At 32.5% G+C, this 19860-nt stretch overlaps 1 protein-coding gene across 4 annotated transcripts in view; it reads right to left on the reverse strand.

Moving 5' to 3' along the window:
• The window catches only part of LOC140450159 (uncharacterized), a 114034-nt gene that overhangs the window by 12187 nt on the left and 81987 nt on the right, over window positions 1-19860 (reverse strand). For all 4 annotated transcript variants that reach the window (XM_072543609.1, XM_072543611.1, XM_072543610.1 and 1 more), the window contains 2 exons: window positions 11776-11969; window positions 1675-1926 (listed from right to left, as the gene is read on the reverse strand). In XM_072543609.1, coding sequence (XP_072399710.1) covers window positions 1675-1926; window positions 11776-11969 — 446 coding nt within the window. The remainder of the gene's footprint in view (window positions 1-1674; window positions 1927-11775; window positions 11970-19860) is intronic.

The raw sequence follows: 19860 nt of genomic DNA on the forward strand, positions 1-19860 counted from the left end.
ATATTGCAGGCATAAATTCCAATATTTTATTTAACACCACTAATTGCGATAAGGCCCATTTCCTAAGAGAAATTTAGCGGTTTCTCTAATGACTCCCCATTTGCAAAAGAGGGCAAATATCACCAACCTACTTGTTGGCATTAAAAGTTACTTATCTCCATATAAGAGTTGTAATACTGAAACTACAAAACTACCCGAAAAATCAAGGGAATAGTGTACCCAGTGTGGTCGAAAAAAAAAAATAGAGAAACCATAATAAAGTGCCAAAGATGCAATAAACCAGCATGAAAAGATCATGTGATCACCACACACATTTCCTTACAGTGCCAGCATCATGAAAATTAAACAGAAAGTCCTTAAATGAATTTCTTTTTTGTATCTTTTTATGTTCATACAAGAATTCTTATATAAACATAAATATACATTTAATAACACCCGTGGACAAAGATCTATAGTATATTATGTTATAATCAACAGAGATATACATCCATCGAAAATAATCGACGTAAGATGTAGCTAACTCAGCAGATGTAGGTAGCGACCATAGCCTAGTATTATGTAAAATAAGAATCATCCTGAAATACTTCCCACCTAAGAGAGCGGCGCCAACACAAACAAAAAAATCAAAGTCGAAGGACTAATTACGGAATCCACGGAATACTTATACAGGAAAAGAATATCATCCAAAAAAATAAAACATTTGTTTCCTCTGCATCGCAAATGCCACCAAACGTAGAGTTGATATTTTTGTTAAAATGTGTGGCACATACTCATTAGTAAGAAGAACAAAAATGTGGATGTTGGTTATATTCTTCCAACTTATTAAAATCGCAGGAATCGATGGACCATTGCTCTATAATGCAACTTATCTCAACGCAGCCTACAAGCACAGAAGAGAATTTTAGAAGGTGCTCTGCTTTGATGGAACCATACCTTTTTGAACACACCAGCGTACAATCACTGCCATGTAATATAAAATGTTTTCTGACAAAATACTAAAAACCAATAGAAGCCAATGAGGAGCCACCTGATAGAGCGAAGTGTTTCATTTACGGTAGAAAAAAAATCTAGTCACAACTATCATATGCAAAAGTTGCAATAGGTCAGTTACAAAAACGGTGAAGCAGGTAGTAAATAAGACAAACTAATAATACACATTTGAGATTTTCATTTCAGTAAAATTTTTTGTTAATTTTTTTTTGAGTTCTTAATTTATTGAAGAATTCATCTTTTTTGAGAATTGTATTATTTTTATATATTTCATTAAAACAGTCTAAAAATCAAGGCACCAGATTTTCTTATCCCTATACATTAAGTTATATACACAGTCAATCTCACATTAACAGAGTTATGGTTTAGCTAGATAATACACCGCGCGGGTGAGGCCGAGCTGGCAGTTTGGTTAATTATGGCTTGGTTAGTTTTTGTTTGTAGTTGTTATGGAACATACGGTATTCCAAAATATTGTGTGTGTCACGTAGCTATTGTAAAATTTAAGATATTAATAATCCGTAATCCGGGATCTATTTAAATCGTTTGGTTATAATTAAAATCCCTGTTGTCTTATCAATACTCCTTATAAAACATATACAATATTCTTATAATTAAACATATATACTATGTTGAAGTTTGTAAGGATGTTAATTTAAAAAATATATAAACTATAGTACTTACCAAACATAAAGCGGATCATAAAACTGTATGACTATGACCATTCCCAAGGTTACTAAAATTATTCCAAGATTGAGTAAGAGCATCAAACAGCACATCCCTTTAATATTTGGGCAAAAGGGATTGGGGGCAGCCATTGCTTCCATCCGCATTCCGGCTTTTCGGGAACCTCTGGATTTGGCCGTACTGGTGACTGATGGGGCAATGCCACTTCTATAAGACATGTGGCTGGGGGCGCGTATTCGAGAATTTCGGCTAAAAAAATATAACGTTGTTTAAAAGTATATATATATATATATATATATATATATATATATATATATATATATATATATATATATATTTAAGGAATATGACCGTTTAATTTAATATAAAAAATGTGCACTCGTAAGTGAAAGGGATATTTTCGGTCAAATTTGGAGATAAAAAAAGAAAAGAGTTGTGCTACTTTATCTTTTATTGAATACGTTTCGCCCACTGTTCAATGGGCATCATCAGTTCGTCTAAAATAATGGTATTAGCGATACATCTAATATAAAAAACAATTAAGTAAACGATCTTACCTTTAAAAGATCTGTAGCATTAAGATATTAGTATGGTGAAGACACATCAAATATTAATTTACTAAATAAATCAGCAAAAACACAGAATGCCGGAAGATTCCCAATTTAAGTAATTTTATATTAATTTGTTTTATAATTTAACTTTTGAAAACATTGATGGATTCTTAAATCTATCAAAAAAATGTAATTGTCAGACAATTGTCAGACAATTCAATCAAAGTCTTTGATGCTGACATGTATACAAAGCATCCATAATCCAGTCAAGAGCGAATAAGAGATCTGTATAGCTTAATTAGGATATCTTGTAAAAAATCAATACCAAAGCTTATAGACCAAGAAGTTAGTTCATTTACTGCTTTTTGGATTAAGTTTGTAGTTGTGAATATATCTTTACCGAGGCAATATAAAATCAGGTCGTCAGCATTATAAGTTGTACTTCACTGGGTTTTGAATATTCTTGCAAATATCATTAATAGTTATTATAGAACTGATCCTTGGGGTACCCCATTTTCCTTAACGTAGGTTAAGGAAGCTTTTCCGTTAACTAATACTTTGAAGCGGCGATTAAAAAGAAACTGTTCAATAAAAGATAATGTATTTCCCGTAATATTGTATTCTTTTAATTTGGTCAATACAGTAGAACGTAATAGAGTGTCGAAGGCGCTCTCGAAGGCTAAGTTGTCAGCCGTGCTTCGTGATGGACGGAATCCGGATTGAGCTAAGTCTAAAATTTTGTGTTTTTCTAGATACCACATATGTCTTTTGTTTATTAGTTTTTCTAGCAGCTTACACAATTTTGGATTATTCGGGGATTTGTCTTATTTCTTGATTGGTATAACTATAGATTTCCTCAATAATATTGGAAATTTCTGATTGGTCCATATTATGTTGTACAGTATAAGCAATTTTTTTACGGCAGATATGGGAAGATTTTTGATGAATATAAAGGGGATATTATCGGGACCTGCAGCTGAATTCTTGCAAGTTGAAAGAATATTTAAGAGTTCCTGTAGTGTAAATGGAGTGTTTAAGACAGTAGAGTCAAATTTGTGAGATTGGGAAGGATATTGCACAGAAGGATTTGTTTTGTTTAAATCGTTGATAGAAATTGCGATTACGTTGACGATTTGTTGATCATCGGTTATGAAATTACTTTTATGTAAAAAAGCTGGAATTTTTGTGTGCGTATTTTTCCCCGCATTTGATTAATTTTCTTCCAAACTTGAGAAGGGGCAGTATTATGAGTTAAAGTGGAAATGTAATTTTTTCATGACAGTTTCTTACTTTGTTTTAAGATATACCTCGCCTTGACTCTAAGTTTTTTAAAACAAATCAAGTTTTTTAAAACAAATCATAGGCATATGACTTAATACCTAGAACCAAGCTATGGGAAGCAATGGAAGACATCGAAGTTCCACAAAGAGTAATAAACGCGGTAAAAGCACTCTACAAGAATAACGAAGTAGCTATCAAAACGAGCAATAGAATATACAGTCCATTTAAGACGACAAAGGGACTACTACAGGGTTGCTCCACATCCCCCACCCTGTTCAAAATATTCCTGGAAAAAACCCTGAAACCATGGAAAAGAAAGTGCGAAGGAATGGGTATACCAGTAAGGAACGGATATCTATATACGCTAAGTTTTGTCGACGACCAAATAGTGATCGCACAAGACGAGGATGACCTCAGTTTTATGATGAGAAAACTGGAGCAGGAATATACAAAGAATGGAATGGAAATAAACCTAAAGAAAACTGAATACCTAACAACGGAGAATACAGAAATAAAACAGCTGGAAATAGACGAACGTAAACAAATCAAAGGAACAGACAGGTATAAGTATTTAGGTTTCATAATATCAAACAAAGGAACAACGGAGGAAGATATAAAAAATAGACTAAGACAAACAAGAGACTGCATACGAAAATTGAACCCGGTACTATGGGATAAGAACATCAGCATGAAAACAAAGAAAAAAATATATAATACCATGACAAGAAGTATCCTCACTTATGGGTGTGGAAATTGGACAATAAATAAGAAAACCAAAAACAAAATAAGAGCAACAGAGATAGAATTCCTAAGGAGAAGCTGCAGAGTAACAAGAAGAGATAGAATAAATAACATGGAGATTAAGAGGAGAATGGGAATGAACTCCGACATAATAGACTACATCGAATAGAAGAGGTTAACCTGGTACGGACATGTCATCGGTGGATAAATAGAATAACAGAGTGAAGCCCGATAGGATGAAGAAAGAGAGGCAGACCCCGAAGATCTTTTAGAGATGAAGTGGACGAAGCAATGAGTAGAAGAAACCTACAGAAAGGGGACTGGCTAAACAGGAAAAATTGGAGAAAACGGTTGAGTGAAGGAATACAGTGAAAACTGTGGAAATCCTTGTATATATATAAAACAAATCAAGTTTTCATTACTTTGTTTCGGCGGTACTTATGAGCAGCGGAGATAATGCATTTGTTAAAATTATCTACATCATTATCTATATTTCCAGAGAAGAAAATTTGTTCCATTTGTCGGTCTACCTCAGTTCTGAAACTTGCCCAGTTAGCATTAGAAATCATCCACTTTATTACTGTTCCTGGTGATTTTCTTTTATTATTTGTTATGAGGATAGGAAAATGGTTACTATCATATAGATCATCTAAAACATTCCATGTTCGAGAAGGGAATCACATAGACTTAGGTCAATAGCTGAGAAACTTCCTGTTCAAATATTGAAATGAGTGTTGGAACCATTATTTCAAAAACAAGTGTCTGTAATGTTTAGTACGTTCTCTACAACTTTTCCTCTGCCGTACGTGGTTTGTGAGCCCCATGCAATATTGTGGGCATTAAAGTCTCCGACAATTACAAATGGCGCTGGAAGTTGAAAGATTAAGTCTAAGTCTGCAAGTCTAAGTTGAAAGATTAGTAGGATTGTAACTCGGTGGAATATATGTACTGCAAATAGTTATTCTTTTAGGGTACCATATTGTTACTGCGATTGCTTCTAGGTTTGTAATTAAAGACAAATGTGTCGAATAGAAGTCTTTTTCGACAAAAATTGAGGTTCCTCCATTTGCTCTGAGGCATTCTGTTCTTACGTAATGATATCCTTCATAAGCCGTAAGATCAATATTATGATTTTGTTTGAAATTGGTTTCTTGTAGGCATATTATATTTGGATTGGTGTCGCTGATAAGCTGTTGGATTCTTTCTAAGTGATTGTGATTAGATTTTTTAGAAAGTTGTGAATGTTAGGTTGGGTCATCATCGTCAGAATATCAAGAGATGCTTGTGATACTAGGCTATCTGTGTCATCTAATTGTGAAGGTAATTCCTTTTTGAGCTTCTTTGATATTCTTGTGAACTTATTTTTTAGTGATCTGGTGGTTAGGTGTGGATAAATTGCATACATGTCAGATAAAAGTGAATTATTGTCAGAAGTTATTTGCTGGTCTTCTATTGTAAAGGTACTACTTGACGGGGCGTTCTCAAGAAAGGCTATGAGATGATATGGTAGAGTAGAAAAGCTTTGTGGGTTGTTGGTATAAAGATCTTTAATTATTTGCTTTGATGCATCTGATATTTTGGATTTATCTGTGGGATCAATTTTTGACTTCTTCTTAATGTGTTTTGTGCTTTTTTCTATTAAGTCTTTAGGAGGAGGCATCTGAGGCATCTTTGATGCATCTGATATTTTGGATTTATCTGTGGGATCAATTTTTGACTTCTGCTTAATGTGTTTTGTGCTTTTTTCTATTAAGTCTTTAGGAGGAGGCATCAGTGACGAGTTTTCAAAATGTGGATTAGATATTATTTGATCAATAGAGTGGAAGTCCGGTGTGCTGAGTGGGCTAGAAAGTGCTTTTTTTTGTCCTTGTATAGGTTCATCAGATAATTTTTCTGAAGTAGTAGCTGATGAGGTTTTTGTTACCGATGAACAATTATCTTGCTTGCTCCTTTTTAGGGAAGGAAGGCTTGGGTCTAAATTTCATAGCAGCAACATAAGATGTGGGTGTTGAAGATTCGGTGTTACTGGATGTAGGCATTGCTGTGGTATTGACTGTAGATGTATTATTCATAATTGTATTGCTTTTGTAGTCAAAAGCAATGAAGTGATCAAGATTAATGTTTATGTTTCTCCTGGAATGTCCGCAAATAACAAACTCTCATATTGTAAAATGTGTTGCCTATATTGCTTTGCCAAAAGCCTAGAGCTCTTGGCGGAATTAATTGATTTCTTATCAGTAGGTTGATATCAAAAAACTAGACAATTGTTTATAAATATTGCAATCCTTGCTTGTTACTTGGAACAAGTTGCAGCAGCAATAAAGAAAATATAACTAGTCTGTACACAAATGTTTTTTATCACTATTTATTGTAATTAAATACTAATAAAACTGGTATTTACGGAAGCAAATTGAAAAAATTGGCACTAATTTACAGAGTGATATGTACACGTACACTCTCTATAGGCCAGTCGGTTTTTATAATTATATGAATATAAAAGTCACATATATATGATAGGTAACGCAAATATTTATGTATACCTCGTATAGTTATAATTAATATTTTTTAACAATAAATTTTACAAAAAATTTATATTTTATTTGAAAATCAAATCTGTACGTGTTAGTTTTCCTTGAATTATGTTTATTATTTTAAAAATTACTTCCCTTGACTCAAAAACATTTCATAACATTTTCTACTAATAATAATTGCCAAATTGTGAAATTTTGTAAAATAACTATTTATTTTAAATTATTTAAGCAATTTACTCCGTTAAATAAACAATTCACAAATTCACATTTTTTAATGTATGCAATGAGGTACCTCAAATTAAAAAAAAAACATTAATTTTAATTGATTAGAAACGGAGGTATTGCGAGTTTTATAAATTTGAAGTTATGAATTCAGTTTTTGAAATAGTTAAATCGAGAGGGTGCAAATCGCATCACTTTTAAACATCTTTGGTGCATCATACACGGCTCATTTGTAAAGGACTTTTGAATTTTTTTTATCAACATTTGAACTTTTAATCTTTCAAATGACGCTTTTTAAATTTCTCAACGTTTATAAACAAAGACCCGGTGAGTTTATGACAAGAAATTGCTCGTGTTCTGAGGATCATATAGGACATTTTATTTTTTTTAGTTCGTGTAAAAATGCCAACATTTCAAAAAAAAAACTTCCTACATGTTGATGAGCCTTGAGTTATTTTAAATGTTTACGAGCTTAAAATCACAGTACTTTGTAAAGCTATTTTTCAATATTCACCATATTTTCTTAAATCGTTAAATGATTTAATTTGATAGTTATAACTTTTTCTTTCTTTTTCTTCAATCTGGTGCTTTCACAATTTATGTGGACACAATACTTTACACATAATAACGTTATAGAAAAATTTTTTTTTGAAAAAACCAATTTCAATTTTTCAATACCTATTAAGTGAAATTTCTTGAAATTTTTATAGCTGAATATTTTGTCATATGGTCCCCACTCTCAAGCACAACTAAAGTTGTTTGTACGTTTTTAGAAAAGTAGAGAAATGCTTCAGAGATTTTAGAAATAATTTTGAAAAAATCGACTTTTGAAGCTATTTTTGCAATAACTAAGCAACAAATTAATAAAAATAACTTTAAAACCTCTCATTTTAAAGGATATTCTATGCCTTTACAGTAAAATTGTGTCACTTTTCCATATAATTTACCGGTCTTTATCTTTGGTATTTAAAATCAAATAGCAAAAAATTAAATCAAAATGAAGTAGTAAAAAAATTACATTGTTTATATATTATTTATAATTAAAAAATGACGTTTAATGTTTTGCATGTTTTGTGTATTACATATTCTTATCACCAAATTTATCAAAAGCAGTTGTTAGATAACTGTATAAAAGAGTATTTTGGGAAAACCGTTTCACTGCTGTATTTAAGTAATAAAATGTAGCACCATGATTGTGATAAAGGTAGTTCATACTTAAATTTGGTATTATCTCGATATGTATATTTCATGTTGTGTTTAGAGCTGGAAATTACACTTGCGCTCAAAATAAAAATTAAACATAAGCATTATTACAACTATAAATTTGATACATTTTTTTAAATGACTAATAACTAATTTGAACTAATATAATACTATTGTTCATCATTTATTTAAACTTTAGCCTTAAATATCTTTGGTACTATTCAAAATAGATAGAAACTACTGTTACCGTGTATAACTATTAAAACATTCCCACGTGATTTAAAAACCAATTTTTGCACTAGTTCTCATAGTTTGGATCGCAACTATTCTAATGAAATAGAAAGTTCCGTCTCGAACAGAAAAGTACCAACAGTAGTGTTGTTATTATTGCATTGTTTTCTTCTTTTTATATCACGATCGAAGAGATAAGACATGTTACTGAAATGTGAAGAATTTCTCAGTCAGAAATCTTGTTATTGTTACTTTTTAATTAGCTTGTGTTGAACGGTAACGATTATTGCATAAAATATAAAATCAATACACCTGTGTATCGAATCTGTACTGTACAATATTAAAATAAACACAACTCAGAAAAAAGAGTGATAACACGTCCTTAAAAATAACAAGAAATTTCCATATTGCTAAGCATTTTTATGTTTAACTTTTAGAGCAGTTTAGGTTGATATTTATTTTTCTTGTAAAGATGTTTAGTTAGTATATTATATATTATTGAAATTTCATTCCACAGGTCTATACTCTAAAATAAGCGGAATTATTCTGTAATTAAATATCTAATAATTAAAATCACATGAAATATCTAATAATTAAAACCATCATAAAAATAGCGAAAAAGAAGCTATTGGAGAAAAAAAAAATAGAAACAAAGCAAAAAACGCACACCTTGTAACCAGACCAGACAAAAAAAGGTTCGTAACCAGACGCATGCACTAGTCAGACATAAGAAAACAGAGCAATTCTAAGCAGGTTCTCGGAAGAAATAGAACATGATTTTTATGGATTAAATAAAGAGATATGGAAAAAGGGTGAAAGAACTACCCAAATAAATACAGAAGTATAAATTTATTAAGAACTTCTTTGAAATTATTAACAAAAATAATAAAACGAAAATACTTAGTATAGCTAGCGTGCTTAGGTATATTATACTACTGGCTAAATTATATTGCATTTGAAAACTTATACAGAAGTAAGACATTTCAAATTTGTATCATTATATAAAACATTTAATTTAAAACTTTTTTAAAAGTGTCGTCCAAAATTTACATGTGCATAACGTGACGTTTTCGATCTAGTTCAGATCATCCTCAGTGCCTTCTTTTTGTACTTGAAGCTAACACTAAAATAGTAGCGGTGATATCAATATATGGTTTTACATGTTTAAAACTTTAAATTCTAATGCGACCCTAGGTCGATGACAATGGATAAAGATTTTAATACCACGACTAAAGATTTGAACCACGTGTTCAAGTCGAGAAATGAAACATGTTGCTCTTTAAGTATTAAAATCTTTATCCATTGTCATCGACCTAGGGTCGCATTGGAATTTAAAGTTTTAAACATGTAAAACCATATATTGATGTCACCGCTACTATTTTAGTGTTAACTGTTGAATTTATTCACGAGTTGTAATATTTAATTTCTGTCTGTAATTCTGGTGTTTTCGTTTGTTAGAGCAACGAATTGTTTTTTATCAATGCTTATTACTTTTCTTGTTTTCTTATAGTTTTTCCTGTTTTCGATTGTATTTTCTACAGTCTTTAATTGTGTTTTCTTATGTCTTCCTTACTACTTTTCCTTATTATCTTAAACAGTTCTGTATATTGTATTCTCTGTATGTTGCTACTTACTTTTATTTCCCGTCTTTATTTTGGCATTGTTTTGGTTGTATACGATAGTTTACTATGTTAGTTTAGTTGTCGCAAGCCCCCGATTTCTTTGGCACTATTAAGGACGATTTCTATTAATTGAGAGCTGTCGATTTGGTCATCTAATTTTTCATCAATTGTCCTTTGGTAGTGATCTGAGTTTTCTTTTAGATTGCTAATATTTATAGTGGTTACTCTTGGTTTTACATTTTCGTTCTTAGTGATTCCATTTAGTGCTACGCAAGTCCATTTCCTGTTGGATTTTTTCTTAAAAAATGTATTTGTAATTGGCATGTTTTAATAGTGTGCAAACTGAACCAGTCTTTCTCCCCTTTCGTTTATCTCATTGACTCCGTACTTTCCCACGACTTATTCCTTGTCGTTTCTTGGCATTAAAATCACCAATTAAATACTCGAAGTGACTTTTATTGTTATTTAATGCTTTGTTTATGTTACTATAGAGTTCCTCTATTTCTTCGTTAGTATGAGTAATTGTTGATTCGTATATTTGTATAATTTGTATATTCTATCTCTTTGATCGTTGTAAGGTTAAGCTAGCTACTTTAGCCGAGATACTAGTTATTTCTACCACTTTTCGTTTCCATTTATTGTTAACTAGCAATCCAATACCGCTTGTTCTGCCCGTTGATGTTCTTTGGTAGTAGAATGTGTTTCCTGACGCTAATTCATCTAATATCTCTTCATCTTTCTGTCTTACTTCGCTGATTCCTATGACGTCCCATTTTATTTTTTCAGTTTCTTTTTCCAGTTCTACAAGTCTGGATTGATTTTGTAGCGAGTGGCAGTTATAATTCTCTGTAAAACGTTGTAGTTTTATTTGAGTAGCGGTTTATACTCCACAGATTCTTAGCATCCTCTGCCCTCCTGGCTTAATCCCAAAACCTACCCATTTCAGGACCATTTGGACCTACGGAAAATTAGGGCCATGATTTGAATGTCTCGTTCATGTTTACAGAAGTATACAGATTCACAATTAGCATATGGTAAACCCACTGGAGCTACTTAAATGCATCCTTACGTGCAATGCAGCCCTCATTGTATAAGCCATTATACACTGGCTCCACGGGACTATCTAGATAAGACCTTACAATTATACGAAGAATGTGTATAGGCCACACCACTAACCCACAGTTTCCTGATGACATCAGACGTCCGGCCTATCTATCAAACATGCCAGTGCCAACTAAGAGTGAAATATCAAACAAAATAATGTCATCAATACAGTGCCGTAAGACGACAGCTTAAACTGAAACCGCAGCTAGGTGACATTTTCAGTGATCCCAACTAAATAGACAGAATTCTTCAGTTTTTTAGAAAAAATATTATTGTATCATAAACTCTAAATTATTTTTATATGACATAACTTAATATTACGACTTGTAATGTTGTTTGTAATCGCCCCCGTGTGAGTGGCCATAGTTGAAGAGCACGCAAATGTAAAAAAAAATATTTTGTCAACTCAAAAAATGTTTTTTAGTTTTACCTAAAATTTTTTATTTCTGTTAGCACTCTCTCCGGTACAATATTTATTTTTTGCTATTTATTTATATCAGATTATTTATATTGGATAATTCAGATCTTTTCTGGTTGTATTGGAATATATGAATCTATTAGAAGGACTTATTACGAAAAACTTACAGTGCTATAAACTTAGTCCATACATACCTTATTTCAGAAGGAGCTTTGTATGCACCGCTTGTGACGTATATGTCCGATCCATTGGTATCGTAGCCACTTCCTCTACTTAAAGCGGAAGGGGCTCGAATGGGCGTGCTGGTATTCTGACCATTTTGGTAACTGTTACTTTTTTGGTGATTATTATATCTTCGACCGTTTCGTTCGTTTACTATCGTGTATGGCTAAAAAAGAATAAATATAAAAAAGTCATACTACAATTTATTTAATACTGTAAGTATTACATATTAATATCTGATTTAGGTCTCGCATATTTTATCAAGGACAACGGAAAGCTCACAAATTTATTAGTTCTTGACACTACTACAATTCATTATGTAGAAACTAAACCAACCATTATAAAGAGAATACAGAATTGATATTAAAGAAATCGATTTAATAATTTTATATATCTCTCTCTCCAAAGGCGCTACTGTCCAATTCGAGCCTTGGCCTCCTCCAACCTAGCTGGTCCCGCGCCGATCCTTTCCAGGTTCTCACGTCTAGCAAATTTTGCGCATTTGCTGCCATTTCATCCTTCCACGTTTTCCGTGACATTTCTTTTGTTCTGGGGTCCTAAAATTCTTTAGTCTCAATTCTAATTACATGACTAGCCCATCGAAGTCTTTGAAGTTTAGCAAATTCTGAGATCGGTGCCTATTTGAACAGTTGGTAGAGTTCATGGTTGTACCTGGATCTCCATACTCCGTTTTCTTTAATAGATTAAAATATCTTCCTTAGGTCTTCTCTTTTGAATACTTCCAGCTTTCGTTTTATGTCTTCTGTCAACACCCATGTCTCATATCCATAACATACTATTACTCTAATAATAGTTTTGGAGACCCTGATTTTTGATCTCCAGTATGTGCTTCTGGAGCGGAACACATAGGCGAGTAAAAAGTAAGCTTTGCTTCCCTTTACTATACTTCTTTGAATTTCTGGTTTTTCTGTTCCATCCGTATTTAATGCAACTCTCAGATATGTGAAACTTTCTGAAGTTTCAATATTGTCCTTTAACTCAACTATGCGTCTTTTCCTCTAGCTATTGCCTGTGTTAGCTTTTTTGACTTTTAAATATTTATTTCTATAGTTTGGCCGCTGAAAAGATGGAATGATCACGTGAATGGCACGCACTCTTAAACGTTCCTCTTCCTATGTTACCACTTTTCCCACGTTTACACCGCTCAACAAAAACGAACTAACTCTCGCTATAATACACGTATACAGTATTTTACATGTTATTGATTTATATTAAATGTAAACATTTTATTGACTTTGGCGTATAGATTTAAATTCTAAGTTTCAATTTTTACCGGGTGGACAAATAAAAAAGTTTATATAAAATGTCAAAAGTAGTAAACTTTAAAAAGAATTAAGAGATAAATTCGGTTTATAAATTTGATGGAATGCGATTCGTTTGAATAGAATAGAATACCTTTATTCGCAAGAATCGATTGACAAAGAAAAATATGATTTAAATGATTGAAAAACACGTTTTTGTTTCGATATACATTATAGTAAAATTTACATTTTGTAAACAAATTAATATATATATATATATATATATATATATATATATATATATATATATATATATATATATATATATATATATATATATATATATATATATATGAATGTTAAGTAAGTTTTTTTGCCAATAATTTACTTTATATTCTTTTTCTTGGAGGTGAAAGAGTGTTTACATCCATATTTAATAAACGTAATTAATAACAATCGTTAATAAACCTAACCCACACGATAAATAATACAAATTAATGTACATACTCGTAAAGTCTAAAACAATTTTTAGCACTGCCTGACAAAATTCACCAGCCAGCGGAAGTCAAACACAAATAATGTAGATGGTGTAAACAGTTTCTTAGAAGGTATAGTTTTGTACGACCTGTCGATGCTTGCATCGAGTGATCATGCGACCTTGGATTCCATATTTTAAACGGCCGGGGTATAGTCCGGTCTCTTTTGCCATTGTTTTAATATTGTGAACATATTTCTGTCGGCTCTTCTGTTCTGCGAAATATAATGCTAATGTCAAAGGCATAGGCGGAAATCGGTATTGATTTATTTGTAAGAAGATTACCTCTTCCTATATTCAGCTGTCTTATCACATATATGAGAGTCAGGTTGAATAGGGTTGGTTCCAGCCCATCTCCTTACTTTAATCCTTTGACTATTGAACATTTCTCAGTGAGCTCATTTCGTAGTCTAACACTTGCTGTTTATGAGTCCATTGTTGCTTTTAATAGTCGGATGTTTTTTGAAGGATGTTAAACCTATGCAATATTTAATATAACTTTTGTCGATTAATTGAGTCTATTAATAGATCTTCCTTTTCGGAAAATAATTGTATATACTAAACACAAAATGTAAATAACCTAATAATGTAGTTACCTACTATTAATATAAAAGTAAATAAATTGAGAAGAAACTCACGATAAGAGAGAGTATTTAATTTTTTGAACCACTGGTCTTGTCAAAGACGTTAGAGAGAGGTAACTGTATATATTTTAATTAAAATATTCAATCCACCAGATGATGTCTTTAACTAAAACTATTGTTTATTAATATTTGAGGGGTATCTTTTGATTTTAGTTTCATTTTTCTAAACTTATTCATACTAGTCATCTTTGTTAAAGTCACAGCGTTACTTGTTCTATGAATTTTTCTAGATAGCTTTTATTTGTTTTAGTTTTTGTAGTCCACTTTATTAAAATCTCATTTTATAGGAAGCGACTTCAATGCACACCATGAGGTATGGGGTTCATATAAAATAAATCCTAAAGGAAGTCAGGTATTAGACGTACTTGAGAATACTGATCTGGTGCTTTTAAATATTGGAGAACCTACCAGACATACAAAGAATAACATTACATCAGTCGTCGATTTAACATTTTCATCGTTAGATCTTGCTATTGGTTATGAGTGGTATACACCTAAGAATGTGATGGGATCAGATCATTTTCCAGTCATTACCGAAATAGATAAAAATATACATTCAAATGATACAACTTTTAGTCCCAAAACTAAATGGAATCTGCGCAAGGCAAACTGGGAAATATATAAACGTCTAGCGTGTACATTTTTTACTGACAATCATCCTGAAAATAATACAACGCAATCCAAATACGATTTTTTAATAAAAGGAATTAACGCTGCAGCAACAAGAGCAATAGAGGGTTCTAGAAATAAATTTACAAAAGTTTTACCACCTTGGTGGGACAACGAATGTGAGGCAGCTATAAATGAAAGAAAATATAAACTGGACATTTATAAAACAAATAGTACCTTGGAAAATTACTTAATGTGCAAAGAAGTTATAGCCAGAGTTAAGAAGTATCTCAAAGAAAAAGCTAAATATAACTGGCGTAAGTGGTGTTCTAATTTAAACAAAAGTACTCTAACTACAGAGCTCTGGACCCAAGCAAAAAAAAATTCAGAGACATACTACAACCGCTAAGAAACCTTGTAACTCTAACTATCAAGATCATTTCTTGAATATAGTAACTCCGCCAATGGTGCACAAAAATACAAATCACTTAATGATCAAACGAGAACAAGACAAGAAAAATCATCCTATATTTTTAGAGCCTATAGGTTTAAAAGAAATTGAATTTGCATTAAATAATAGAAAAAATACCTCTCCTGGATATGATACAATTCGGTATCCGATGTTTTATCATTTACCAATCACTCCTAAAATATTTTTAACTTAAATAATGAGCAACATTTAGATACGCGGTGAATATATTAAAGAGTGGAAAAAAGTTATTGGTGTGCCTATCCTGAAACCCGGTGAGCTGAAAGCCAGATGAAAGCGAATCATACAGACCTATTCCTTAATTACCGTGCATATTTAAAATGTTTAAAGGAATTATCAAAAACAGATTGGAATGGTGGTTCAATAACAGAAATAATTTTCCTCAAAGTCAGTATGGTTTTAAAATAAACTATGGGACTGGTGATGCTGTTGGTCAACTGGTTACATATATAAAGCTATGTTTTTCTCGAAATGACTACCAAGTTTTAATATTTCTTGACATAAAAGGAGCTTATGATAGTGTAGACTGGTCAATACTACGAAATAAAATGATCAACTTACAAGTCCCAGAAGAGGTAGCAGACACCATACGCAAACTCTACATAAATAGACTAGTAGCAATCAGAGAAGATAACGGCATCATGTCTGAATATCGTTTGGTAACAAAGGGTTTACCACAAGGATCGGTTTTATCGCCATTACTTTTTAATATATATGTATTTTTATATATATATATATATGAATTTATAATATATATATATATATATATATATATATATATATATATATATATATATATATATATATATATATATATATATATATTGTAACGTTTTTAATAAAACGAGCGGTTCAAATTTAGTTTATAGTTCGATAGTATCTTAACAACTAAACTTAACTCCTAGAAAGTAGGCTTATATATAAAAGTCACTGTGTACTAGAACTTCTGGAGTAACCCACCTCCAATTGGCCTATTTGACAAGTCGATCCCTCCCGCGCTTCATACATCGCTCGAAAGTTCTCGGCGCTTTCGAGATACAACCGTTACATGGGCCACACCGAATGCATGTTCGTAACACTGCTACCCTCTCAGATCTGAGCGTCCTGATCAGCAACTCTATATGTAGGACCAGGATGGCGGAATCTACAGGACTCTCCAGCTCTGCATGAACCCGTTAAGAAGAAATAACAATCTACAGACTTTGAAGGACACGATCTATTCGGGTTAATACAAAACACAGTAATTCGTACGCCGGTTTCTCGGAAGATTACTTCAAGCATGCTTCTGACAATCTTCCAGTCCAGACTTTCTAGTGCATGGCCTATCTTGGGTAAGGCCAAATTCTTGATTTCATAACTGCACACAATTTTCTTTAAATTACTTAGAGCACGCCATATATCCTCGTAGGTTACCCTGTCTGTATACGACTTCCTGGTCACCATATACAGCAAAGATAGCGAACCATCTTCTAATCTCAGTACTCTTCCAACTTTAGGCTGCTGGTTTTTCTTAAGATCTTGGGCAACACAGTGGGCTCGAGAGACGTTATGCGGAGCACTAAAAAGATCCTGCTGAACTTCTGTGGTCACACCGAATCTAGCACCCTTTCTCTCTGCGTAATTTGACATAAATTCATTAAAGCTTCTTCGCCGGTCATCTTTGATCTCATGTTGAAGGGTTCGTGCTTCTTCTGTTTCATTTAAGCCAGCATAAGGTGCAAGACGATTTATGTGAACTACTTTTGGTTTACCTCTCGGCAACTTCTTAATTCGATATATTACGCCATTTTTTCTCTTTTTAATTTCATACGGACCCTCCCATTGTCTTTGCAGTTTAGGAGACAAGCCACGACGACGTTGTAGATTATAAAGCCAAACAAGATCACCTACTTCATAGCTTTCATTCTTGCATCGAGAATCTAATTAATCTTTCATTCTGTCGCTGGCTAACTGGATGTGTTGTCGGGCAGGTCCATGAATGTTGTTCATTCTTAACTTCAGGCGGTCGACATAATCTTCGTTTGCAAAAGGTTCTTCGGAAGGTCTGCAGTCAAACTCTTGGTCGCAGGGCAAACGAACTTCACGACCTAACATCAGGCAGGTTGGAGTCTGGCCTGTAGTTTCATTCACGGCAGAGCAGTAGGCCATTAGGAATAAATTAATGTGCTGGTCCCAATCTCTTTGATGTTCTGATACAACTTTGGACAGGTGTTTACCCATCGTTCGGTTTATTCTCTCGACCATTCCATCTGATTGTGGATGGAGGGGCGTCGTTCTGGTCTTATTGACACTAATCAATTTACAAACGTTTTGGAAAAGGGTTGACTCGAAGTTTCGCCCTTGGTCGGAGTGGATTTCCAAGGGAACACCAAATCGGTTAAAGAATTCTTTAACAAGTACCTCTGCAACGGTAGCAGCTTCTTATTTTGGTATCGCATAGGCCCCAGTCCATTTCGTAAAATAATACATGGCTACCAGGATATATTTATTTCCATCATTCGTCTCTGGAAGTAGACCTGCAATGTCGATTCCATAGGATTACCAACGTTGTACTGTTTCATGGGTGCCATCTTTTTACCAACTGTACGATTACTGGTTGCACACAATTGACATTTCCGGCACCATCTTCTTACATTATCTTTACACCCAATAGAACCATTCTTGAACCTTTTGCAGAGTCTTCGTAATACCAAAATATAGAGTACTTTTGTTTAAATTAGAACACCACTTACGCCAGTTATTTTTAGCTTTTTCTTTCAGATACTTCTTAACTCTGGCTATAACTTCTTTGCACATTAAGTAATTTTCCAAGGTACTATTTGTTTTATAAATGTCCAGTTTATGTTGTCTTTCTTTTATAGCTGCCTCACATTCGTTGTCCCACCAAGGTGGCAAAACTTTTGTAAATTTATTTCCAGAACCCTCTATGGCTCTTGTTGCTGCAGCGTTAATGTGGTATGACTGTTTAACCAACCAAATGAAATATCTCGGAATCTCCCTAGACAAAAAATTAGAATCATGAAGAGTAGAAACTGTGGAACCTCCGTTAGAGCTGAGAAGAGAATAATTACTAGCAGAAAAAATGATAATAAAGTGTAAAGTCAAAAATTCGCCACTTACAAAATCTTCACCCTAAATATTCAAGACCTTACAGGATCATACTGGACAAACAAACACTCACCTTTATTATGTGAACGGTTTAGAAACACAATATACTTCACTCCTACAACAATTAACGTTAACATAGATGTTTTATTATAAAAATCTCATTTGTGTTTAGTGCGTCGTTTTTTAAAGTTTAAAACAACAACAACCACAAGATTTTCCGCAATATACCATTTGTTTTGTATATAATATACAGGAATGAGTGTCTTAAGAACCGGAAAAATAACGCAAAAGATAGAAAACATAATACGTTGTAAAATAAAAAGAGATGAAAGTAGTAGAGCTGAGAAATTATCGATATAAACCTATAATTTACATTACATTACATTAGATCTATCGAAAGTTTCCCACCTTTAGACGTTAGCTTATGAGCTGGTTGACTTCAGTCATAGTAATACGTATCACGTAATGTAAGTAAAAACAGTTTAAGTAGGAGTATTTTTTTATCCAAAATTAAAGTATTGATCAATAATAAACTGTGATTTGAGACGTCGCATACACTCTTCTCAGTACAGAATTATCATAGCTTGTTATTCTGTATTCGTCAACACAGAATTAATTATCAAATTACTACTAATTAAACTGTTTACTTACATTTGCTATATTACCTTCAATCAGTTTTTACTTTATGCGAAATTTAAAAAATGTTAATGTTCATCTCTTTTTATTTCACAACGTATTATGTTTTCTACCTTTTGCGTTATTTTGCCGGTTCTTAAGGCACTCATCACTGTATAATAATAATAATATATTTATGAACACGTTAATGCCTAGGTTTTTTAGCGGTATATCTAAAGTTCACGGTAATCAAACTCCCTTACCTTTAATTTTTATATCCAATATTTTAGATAATCCCTTCTTTTATTATGTCTATCGCCTTATATCATTAAAATAAAAAACTTTATTAACTGTTTCTATTATGTTAATCGTTTTCAATTTTGTGTTAGTTGACAATTATTAGTTGTCGTAAATAAATCTAAAATATATTTTTCAACCAAATTTGAAAAAATACTACAGTTTTAACAAACAGATTAATTTGGTTTGACCAGCTATCCTATGACATTTTTAAAATCATAAGTAATTGTTTCCAAAAAAATACCGTACAATTTGAGAACATTAATTCGTTTTTGCTATATATAAATAATATCATACAAACATAATCGTGTTTATTAATTTAGGACTGAATTGCTGTTAAATATTTTCCTTCTCAGGAAGTCACTGCTTAATGCAGATAAAGACCTTTGTCTAATTGCAAACAGTTAGAATTTACGACTTACAAAGTGTATGGTCAAATAAATTTTGTACTCGAAACAGTTAAAGAGCAGCTGGAAGCTACGCGAAGTTCAAGATGA

Source organism: Diabrotica undecimpunctata, chromosome 9 (genome assembly GCF_040954645.1).
Source record: "Diabrotica undecimpunctata isolate CICGRU chromosome 9, icDiaUnde3, whole genome shotgun sequence".
Lineage (NCBI taxonomy): Eukaryota > Metazoa > Arthropoda > Insecta > Coleoptera > Chrysomelidae > Diabrotica > Diabrotica undecimpunctata.